The 10,116-nt window shown below is 40.9% G+C and overlaps 1 protein-coding gene across 1 annotated transcript in view; it reads right to left on the bottom strand.

Moving 5' to 3' along the window:
• Positions 1 to 4,127: 4,127 nt before the first annotated feature.
• The window catches only part of plcl1 (phospholipase C like 1), a gene marked incomplete at its 5' end in the record, with an annotated part of 32,410 nt that continues 26,421 nt past the window's right edge, over positions 4,128 to 10,116 (bottom strand). The window contains 2 exons of the mRNA XM_034076943.1: positions 4,128 to 4,382; positions 9,888 to 10,116. The exon at positions 9,888 to 10,116 is cut by the window's right edge and continues 134 nt beyond it. Coding sequence (XP_033932834.1) covers positions 4,128 to 4,382; positions 9,888 to 10,116 — 484 coding nt within the window. The remainder of the gene's footprint in view (positions 4,383 to 9,887) is intronic.

Raw genomic sequence — 10,116 nt, 5'->3', positions numbered from 1 at the left:
ACACAATACCTGTACTTTCTACTCTTACATGTTGAACATCAAATACCTGTACTTTCTACTTCTTACATGTTGAACTCAAATACCTGTACTTTCTACTTCTTCCAATTATGAACTCAAATACCTGTACTTTCTACTTCTTACATGTTGAACTCAAATACCTGTACTTTCTACTTCTTCCATGTTGAACTCAAATACCTGTACTTTCTACTTCTTCCATGTTGAACTCAAATACCTGTACTTTCTACTTCTTCCATGTTGAACTCAAATACCTGAACTTTCTACTTCTTACATGTTGAACTCAAATACCTGTACTTTCTACTTCTTCCATGTTGAACTCAAATACCTGAACTTTCTACTTCTTACATGTAGAACCCAAATACCTGTACTTTCTACTTCTTACATGTTGAACTCAAATACCTGTACTTTCTACTTCTTCCAATTATGAACTCAAATACCTGTACTTTCTACTTCTTACATGTAGAACCCAAATACCTGTACTTTCTACTTCTTCCATGTTGAACTCAAATACCTGAACTTTCTATTTCTTACATGTGAACTCAAATACCTGTACTTTCTACTTCTTACATGTTGAACTCAAATACCTGTACTTTCTACTTCTTACATGTTGAACCCAAATACCTGTACTTTCTACTTCTTACATGTTGAACCCAAATACCTGTACTTTCTACTTCTTACATGTTGAACCCAATACCTGTACTTTCTACTTCTCACATGTTGAACTCAAATACCTGTACTTTCTACTTCTTACATGTTGAACTCAAATACCTGAACTTTCTACTTCTTACATGTTGAACTCAAATACCTGTACTTTCTACTTCTTACATGTTGAACCCAAATACCTGTACTTTCTACTTCTTACATGTTGAACACAAATACCTGTACTTTCTACTTCTTACATGTTGAACTCCAATACCTGTACTTTCTACTTCTTCCAATTATGAACTCAAATACCTGTACTTTCTACTTCTTACGTGTTGAACTCAAATACCTGTACTTTCTACTTCTTCCGTGTTGAACTCAAATACCTGTACTTTCTACTTCTTCCATGTTGAACTCAAATACCTGAACTTTCTACTTCTTACATGTAGAACCCAAATACCTGTACTTTCTACTTCTTACATGTTGAACTCAAATACCTGTACTTTCTACTTCTTACATGTTGAACTCAAATACCTGAACTTTCTACTTCTTACATGTTGAACTCAAATACCTGTATTTTCTACTTCTTACATGTAGAACCCAAATACCTGTACTTTCTACTTCTTACATGTTGAACTCAAATACCTGTACTTTCTACTTCTTACATGTTGAACACAAATACCTGTACTTTCTACTTCTCACATGTTGAACTCAAATACCTGTACTTTCTACTTCTTACATGTTGAACTCAAATACCTGTACTTTCTACTTCTTACATGTTGAACTCAAATACCTGTACTTTCTACTTCTCACATGTTGAACTCAAATACCTGTACTTTCTACTTCTTACATGTTGAACCCAAATACCTGTACTTTCTACTTCTCACATGTTGAACTCAAATACCTGTACTTTCTACTTCTTCCATGTTGAACTCAAATACCTGAACTTTCTACTTCTTACATGTTGAACTCAAATACCTGAACTTTCTACTTCTTACATGTTGAACTCAAATACCTGTACTTTCTACTTCTCACATGTTGAACTCAAATACCTGTACTTTCTACTTCTTACATGTTGAACACAAATACCTGTACTTTCTACTTCTTACATGTTGAACTCAAATACCTGTACTTTCTACTTCTTCCAATTATGAACTCAAATACCTGTACTTTCTACTTCTTACATGTTGAACTCAAATACCTGTACTTTCTACTTCTTCCATGTTGAACTCAAATACCTGTACTTTCTACTTCTTCCATGTTGAACTCAAATACCTGAACTTTCTATTTCTTACATGTTGAACTCAAATACCTGTACTTTCTACTTCTTCCATGTTGAACTCAAATACCTGAACTTTCTACTTCTTACATGTAGAACCCAAATACCTGTACTTTCTACTTCTTACATGTTGAACTCAAATACCTGTACTTTCTACTTCTTACATGTTGAACACAAATACCTGTACTTTCTACTTCTTACATGTTGAACACAAATACCTGTACTTTCTACTTCTTACATGTTGAACTCAAATACCTGTACTTTCTACTTCTTCCAATTATGAACTCAAATACCTGTACTTTCTACTTCTTACATGTTGAACACAAATACCTGTACTTTCTACTTCTTACATGTTGAACACAAATACCTGTACTTTCTACTTCTTACATGTTGAACTCAAATACCTGTACTTTCTACTTCTTCCAATTATGAACTCAAATACCTGTACTTTCTACTTCTTACATGTTGAACTCAAATACCTGTACTTTATACTTCTTACATGTTGAACCCAAATACCTGTACTTTCTACTTCTTACATGTTTAACTCAAATACCTGTACTTTCTACTTCTTACATGTTGAACCCAAATACCTGTACTTTCTACTTCTCACATGTTGAACTCAAATACCTGTACTTTCTACTTCTTCCAATTATGAACTCAAATACCTGTACTTTCTACTTCTTACATGTTGAACTCAAATACCTGTACTTTATACTTCTTACATGTTGAACCCAAATACCTGTACTTTCTACTTCTTACATGTTTAACTCAAATACCTGTACTTTCTACTTCTTACATGTTGAACTCAAATACCTGTACTTTATACTTCTTACATGTTGAACCCAAATACCTGTACTTTCTACTTCTTACATGTTTAACTCAAATACCTGTACTTTCTACTTCTTACATGTTGAACCCAAATACCTGTACTTTCTACTTCTTACATGTTGAACTCAAATACCTGAACTTTCTACTTCTTACATGTTGAACTCAAATACCTGTACTTTCTACTTCTTACATGTTTAACTCAAATACCTGTACTTTCTACTTCTTACATGTTGAACCCAAATACCTGTACTTTCTACTTCTTACATGTTGAACACAAATACCTGTACTTTCTACTTCTTACATGTTGAACACAAATACCTGTACTTTCTACTTCTTACATGTTGAACTCAAATACCTGTACTTTCTACTTCTTCCAATTATGAACTCAAATACCTGTACTTTCTACTTCTTACATGTTGAACTCAAATACCTGTACTTTCTACTTCTTACATGTTGAACACAAATACCTGTACTTTCTACTTCTTACATGTTGAACTCAAATACCTGTACTTTCTACTTCTTCCAATTATGAACTCAAATACCTGTACTTTCTACTTCTTCCATGTTGAACTCAAATACCTGTACTTTCTACTTCTTCCATGTTGAACTCAAATACCTGTACTTTCTACTTCTTCCATGTTGAACTCAAATACCTGAACTTTCTACTTCTTACATGTTGAACTCAAATACCTGTACTTTCTACTTCTTACATGTAGAACCCAAATACCTGTACTTTCTACTTCTTACATGTTGAACTCAAATACCTGTACTTTCTACTTCTTACATGTTGAACACAAATACCTGTACTTTCTACTTCTTACATGTTGAACTCAAATACCTGTACTTTCTACTTCTTACATGTTGAACCCAAATACCTGTACTTTCTACTTCTCTCATTTCCCAAACAGCTGGTTCCTTTAGTCTGAATGTGTGTTGGTGCGTGGTCATTATTCTTTAGAGTCACTGCGTGCCTATTGGTTGGAACACGATCCGTGTATCCATCACTTCCTGGTCTTCTCTAAAGAAGAGGGACCGATGGAAACGTTGTCATGTTGCCGTTGTTCAGCATGGAAACATTCATTAGCTAACAATGATATTATTGTTCTATTGATATAAAGGGAGGTCAGGTACTCTTTAAAGCAGCTGCTAGCTATGGGTACTTTCTACTGAAGTACACTTCAAAGCCTCTTTACTTTGACTTGAGGAAAGAAGTTTAGTCAGTACTTCTACTTTTACGAGAGTATTTTTAAACACTAGTATCTGTACTTCTACTTGAGGAAAGGAAGTGTGTACTTTTGCCCTCTCTGGAAGGCACAGAGCTCAGGAGGTTTTCTCTTTCTTGTGTATCTGAATGAATAAACTACACGAAAGTCTGTAGTCGGTTCCCCCCCTTCGCCCTGTTTTCTCTCACCGTATCGTAGGCGGTGAGCAGCTTCCTCAGCGGCTCAGAGAGGTTGCCCTGCGGCTCCAGACTCGGGTACCCCTCCCTCAGCACCATGGAGGCCCCCGCGCTGCCCTCGGGGCCCTGCAGCCGCGGGGCCAGGCTCTGGATGCACTGCTTCAGTTTGGCCACCGCAGGGAGCCCACACTGCTCTTTGAAGCTGGCCGTGGTGCTCTGGAGACGAGGAAGATGGCAGGAGAGAGAGGTAAGGAGGAAGAGGAGGAGGAGAGGGGGGAGAAGATTACATCTAATTCAGTTTAGGATGCTGGAACAAGAACAACACATTTGACTCCGAGTCAGCCACAACAATTCTGCCGGGTCTCCCCAGACCCCAACACCAAATGATACACTTTTTTTTTTTGAGACCTTCAGATTTGGCTAAAATTGTCAACATTAGTTTTGTCGAGTTTATATAGCTGTGGAGGATATCATGAAGGTATGTCTCGTAAAATCTGTTAAGTTAATGTTTTTAGTTCAGTCTTGTATCCTGTTTTACTTTGTACCTTTCCTTCTGGTTGCAGATCACCTCACTTCCTCCCTTTGTGTGTTTTCCCTCCACTGTGATTGGCCACTCCGCCCTAACTGTCTGCACCGGTTCCCCCGTAGCCTGCCTATAGTTTCCGTCTCCCTTGACTTGTTGCCAGTTCGTTGCGTCCCATGTGCCTGACTGCCGCGTGAGTCCATGTTATCTGCTAAGAGCTAAGAACCGAGTTTTTGGAATTTACTTTATCGTTTGACTTTTTGATACTAGGTTAACCTTTTCCTCGTAAGAGTCTTTCTGTTGTCTTAACCTGTTGCCTCTACGGAGAGCTCACAGGCCACTATTTATTCAGTGAAGACTCTCTTTTGTACTTTGTTTGTCGAGTCGTGCTTTTGGGTTTGCCGAGCCGTGACACATGAAGCCTTGCTCCGATACAAAGAACTGGAGCGTAGCTATTATATAACTTTAACTTGAAACGGGAGACCCGAACACAACACAAGGGACCGATATATTCCTGCACTTTAACTGGATCTGCATATTGAAGTATGGATGCTTGTTGTCTTCTCCTGAATGTTCTACGTCTCTGTGTTTCTGTATCTTTGATGGCACCTCCTCTCATTGAACCTGTATAAGACAATAAAGGATTCCATTGTATTCTACTTTGCACTATATCATTATATTTAAGTATTCATATAAATATACTGTAAACAGTTTCAGCTACACTATTGCTGACATTTTAATATATTACTAACAATCTATATTTGTATTATTTATCCTTGTGTGAACTCCTACTTGTCACACACACACACACACACACACACACACACACACACACACACACACACACACACACACACACACACACACACACACACACACACACACACACACACACACACACACACACACACACACACACACACACACACACACACACACACACACACACACACACACACACACACACACACACACACACACACACACACACACACACACACACACACACACACACACACACACACACACACACACACCTCTATCCCTGTCACCTGCTGTCTCTTGAGAGTTAAGTCAATATGGCCGTAGTGCAGTTTGTAATCCAGGTTATTCAGCCTCAGTTTAAGCGCATTTGGAAGAAGAGAAGACGCCACGGCAACAATGTGGAACAGACGATCCAGTTCAGCATTTTAGTTATTTTATCTGTGTAACGGTGCAGGTGTGCGATGATGCAGATATGTGTTTGTTAGTGGATCTGCAAAACATGTCAATCTGAATTTTGTTTTTCGTTTTGGCAAATAATGAAGGTTTGTTTTTTTATTTCTGCACAAACAATCACTGGCTCGCAATTTGCCACCTGGCAGAGCCCCAACTGGACGAGCGATTATCACGCTCCACCTGTGAGGAAGTGTGTGTGTGTGTGTGTGTGTGTGTGTGTGTGTGTGTGTGACACGTGTGAGGCATGATGAATAATAACTGAGTGTGGCAGATGAGCCCACAGCTGGAGAGGAGGAGAGGTAAAGGACAATGAGGTAGAAGCAGGCAGATTAACAGCTGTGTGTGTGTGTGTGTGTGTGTGTGTGTGTGTGTGTGAGACACAGAGATTGGGTGGGATTGTTTCCGTATGATACATGAGATAATAGGGATTCATTTAGATACAGATGTTGATGTATACCATTAGATTGTGGCACACACATTAGATGTGTGTGCCTGTACAGCGCTAGTGATTGTGGTTAGTTAATTTCACCAAAGCATTAAGGGAAGTTGAGATAGAACACACTCTTGTGTCTTTAAAGAGGCCCTAGTGTGCTCTTTTGGGTTGTCTGTAGTGAGCTATAGGTTCATATGATGGCCTGCTCCAGAGGGAGTTTCTCGCCGCACTGTACGTTGCTGTTTGTGTGGATTTAGGAAACACAACAGTTGTCATTAAAGAAACTGGTATGTTTTTGCTTTGGAGAGATCCTGGCCGGACTCCAGCTATATAACAAGGTTCAAGGTTCTTTATTGTCAAACTAACATAAAGCGCATTCACACCGCAGTACTTTTCCCACAAAGGTTCATGAGAACTCTTTTGTCGCGTTCACACCAAAAAGAGCCGGAACTAAAAGTAGTTCATGCGAACCTTTGTACCCGCTCGAAAGTCCCTGCTAGAGAGCAGGGACTTTCGAGCGGCTCTCTTGTGAGAAAAGAGCTATATGTCTGATTGGCTGGGCGGATTGCAAACCACGCCCCGTAAAACTCCCAAAAAGTTTCGTGAAGCCGCCATTTTATTATCCTCGCATTAGCATTATTATCATTAGCATTATTAGCATTAGCATTAGCCCAGCGCAGAAACGCAGAGAGACTAACTTATGGCAACACAAAATAAAACATGGGAGCGGTGGAGATGAGGAGGTGTCGGCGTTCTGGCGATTTACTCGGAAGGCTTCAGTACTGACTAACAGTCCCCAACTCCGGGGACTTCCGGCCGGGGACTCTGGGCGGCAGTATACGCCGTGAAGTGGTTTGCAGCCTGCCAGTAAACCCAAAGCAGAAGAAGAAGAAGAAGTGACGTCAGCGGCTTCATTTGCCTAATCCTCCCTCAGGGACTTATTCCGGTGTGAACGCGATCTGTACTTAGTTCATGAGAACTAAAGAGTCCTCATGAACTAATTTCTCATGAACCTTTGTGGGAAAAGTACTGCGGTGTGAACGCGCCTACAGCTACAGAGTAATTATGTCGTTAAAAATCTTAGGTCACCGGCTTCTCCAACAATGCAACACAATAACACGGATAAGCAGACAATATTACAACAATATTAAAATCTACTATATTAAAAGTAATACAAAAAGAAAAATAGTTTAAAAAAGTGGAATAGTACGAGTCTATCAAGTTATTGGAATGATATATTAGATAATAGATAATTACAGTTTCAACTATTAAAACGAGATCAGACACAACGAACAGGAAACACAGAAGACTCAATAAAGCAGTTTGAGCTTCTTCCTAATAATTGCATTTCCTGTTGTATTTCCATTTAAACCGTAGCTGTTGTGCTTTCTAGGAAGACAGATGTCTATCTCAAGGGACTTCCTGAGTAGTTAAATAAATCAGATCTTCATACAATCTGCTGCCACAGCCTGCAGTGCTTTCCTCCGATTCAGCCACGGGGCGTTATGAATCTGTGGTGTTTAGTGATAAGATGTTCAAGTGTATCCCAAAGCTGTTGGAATCCAGGTTATATTTATTAACACACCACTGGAGGAACATATCTTTGATGGAGCTAGTTTCAAGCATCGTGGTGTTGAAACAGGAAAGGGCATTTCTTTCTGTCGATATAAGGTACATTTAAATCATGATATAAAAGTAGATAAATGGAGAAACACGACTCTTTGCACACCGCCCACTTTATTTTCTATTCAGCGATAATCTGGTGGGTGTCGTGAAACCAGGTGCACTTATAAAAGCTTTTATAATCCTCCTCCACTTCTCGTACTCTTTGTCGTATTCACACCACAGAAGAAGTCTCAGGTGGACTCTGATATAACCAGAGATCTCCTTCAGCAAAGCTTGGAAACACTGAAGCCGAGTGGCTCTGGAGGTCTCCGTCTCAGCTGTTTCCGTTTCCTGTCCAGCTGGGGGTCTGACACGATGAAACAGAGCGACCAGAACGCTTTCGGTTCAACTTTCCAGCGTAAACTGACCAACAATGTTTCATCATCGGTTCGTCATCAAAGTCATTCTCCATGTTGTATTGTTTTTAGACTGAGCGTCTTTGGAGTTTGGGTTTGACGAAAGTAGACACTTAAAATATCAACTTGGACTTGAGACAACTTGGACACTCTTTAAGTTCTGGCTCTAAATTAGACATTATAGTCACACACCTCTCAGGACTAAGGACTAAGTCTCCAGGAGATGTGTGTGTGTGTGTGTGTGTGTGTGTGTGTGTGTGTGTGTGTGTGTGTGTGTGTGCGTGTGTGTTACGGACCGAGAAAGGGGTAGAGAAGGTGTACTACATGTTGATTGGATCACAGCTAATGTTAGTCAGTGCTTACTTTGTCTAGTATTATTAGTGAAAAAACGTACGCCGACAAACGTTTTTTCTTTATCAAAGTAACACTGGGAAATCTAAAGTGTTTGAAGTCTCCCTTCTGTTTGGTTCTTTCACAGCACCTGCATTCACACATCCTGTAACTGTGTTATGTGTGAACAATCCAATAAAGTGTTAAAAACACCTCCACATCCCCTGTAATGGAACTTATGATTATCAGAGAGAATTGAATGCTGTGATGTTATATTTAACATATAATACAATTGTGTAAGCCTAAAGCCCCGGACACACCAAGCCGATTTTGGCCGACGATGAGCGTCCTGTCGCCCTACTCAGATTGGTGTGTCCCGCACCGTTGTGTCTTTTCCGCCGTGCCGACAGCAATCGGCCAAAGGCTGTCGGCCAAATAAATCACTCTGACTGGCTGTTCAGCTAGCGAATCAGTGCATGAGAAGCGAAACGGAAGTGAGGGACCCAAACAGAGATGTCATTGAACTCCAGCTCTCGACTCAGGTTCGGGAAAGCCCCGTGAGCTTCTCGCTGTAGAGGGAACATGGAACACGCTATTCGTTGTTTGTTTATATCACGCAGTCTGTTCTTCTTCTCTCGGTTATCACGCAGTCTGTTCTTCTTCTTCTCTCGGGTATCACGCAGTCTGTTCTTCTTCTCTCGGTTATCACGCAGTCTGTCTTCCGGTTGTCGCCTCTTTTGAATGACGAATACACACTACCGCCGCCTGCTGGTAAGGAGAGGTATTGCCACTCACGCATGCGCAGCTCGTACGTGCTTCTTGGCCGTGGGCTGAAGTCTTTGCGGTGTGTTCCAGTGCGACACATGGCCAAGACGCAGAGACGTGAGGCGACACAACAGTCGGGGGTCCGTCGGTGTCTTTGGTGTCAGCTTGGTGTGTCCCTACCTTTACATGTCGAGAGACAGTAGATCTCAGCACTCGGGAAGGCGATCACTGATCTGATCCTGGGTCGATTGTACTCTGATAGGGTCATAGGTCAGTTATCTCATGACTCAGCATGTATTCATTGTAACTGTATAAAAGCTCTCTCTTCGGTTTCAGTCGTGGCACTCGGCTGTGGAGACATTGCTCTTCATGTTGTTAGCCTCTCTTTGACTAGTTAATTTCAAGAACTTCCACCACACCCCCCCTCTCACCTGTGCCTCCTCCCTCAGATCAGTCGCCTCTTTAAGGGGAGCTGCTGCTGGTTTGAAGGTCTCGTCCACCGTCTTTATGCCGGTGTGCCTCAGCATCACATATTCCCTCCCTCTCCTCCCGACTCTCCTCACAGACAGACCTCTCCGCTGAGCTTTGCCCCCCCCTCGCCGATTGGTGATGGCCACGTGCACGAACAGGCTGGTGTGAGGTAAGGGGTCTCCGGCCAGG

The sequence above is a fragment of the Pseudochaenichthys georgianus genome, unplaced genomic scaffold, assembly GCF_902827115.2.
Source record: "Pseudochaenichthys georgianus unplaced genomic scaffold, fPseGeo1.2 scaffold_1141_arrow_ctg1, whole genome shotgun sequence".
NCBI lineage: Eukaryota > Metazoa > Chordata > Actinopteri > Perciformes > Channichthyidae > Pseudochaenichthys > Pseudochaenichthys georgianus.
Note: the sequence above shows the minus strand (reverse complement) of the source record. Positions and strands in the feature narration are given on the sequence as shown.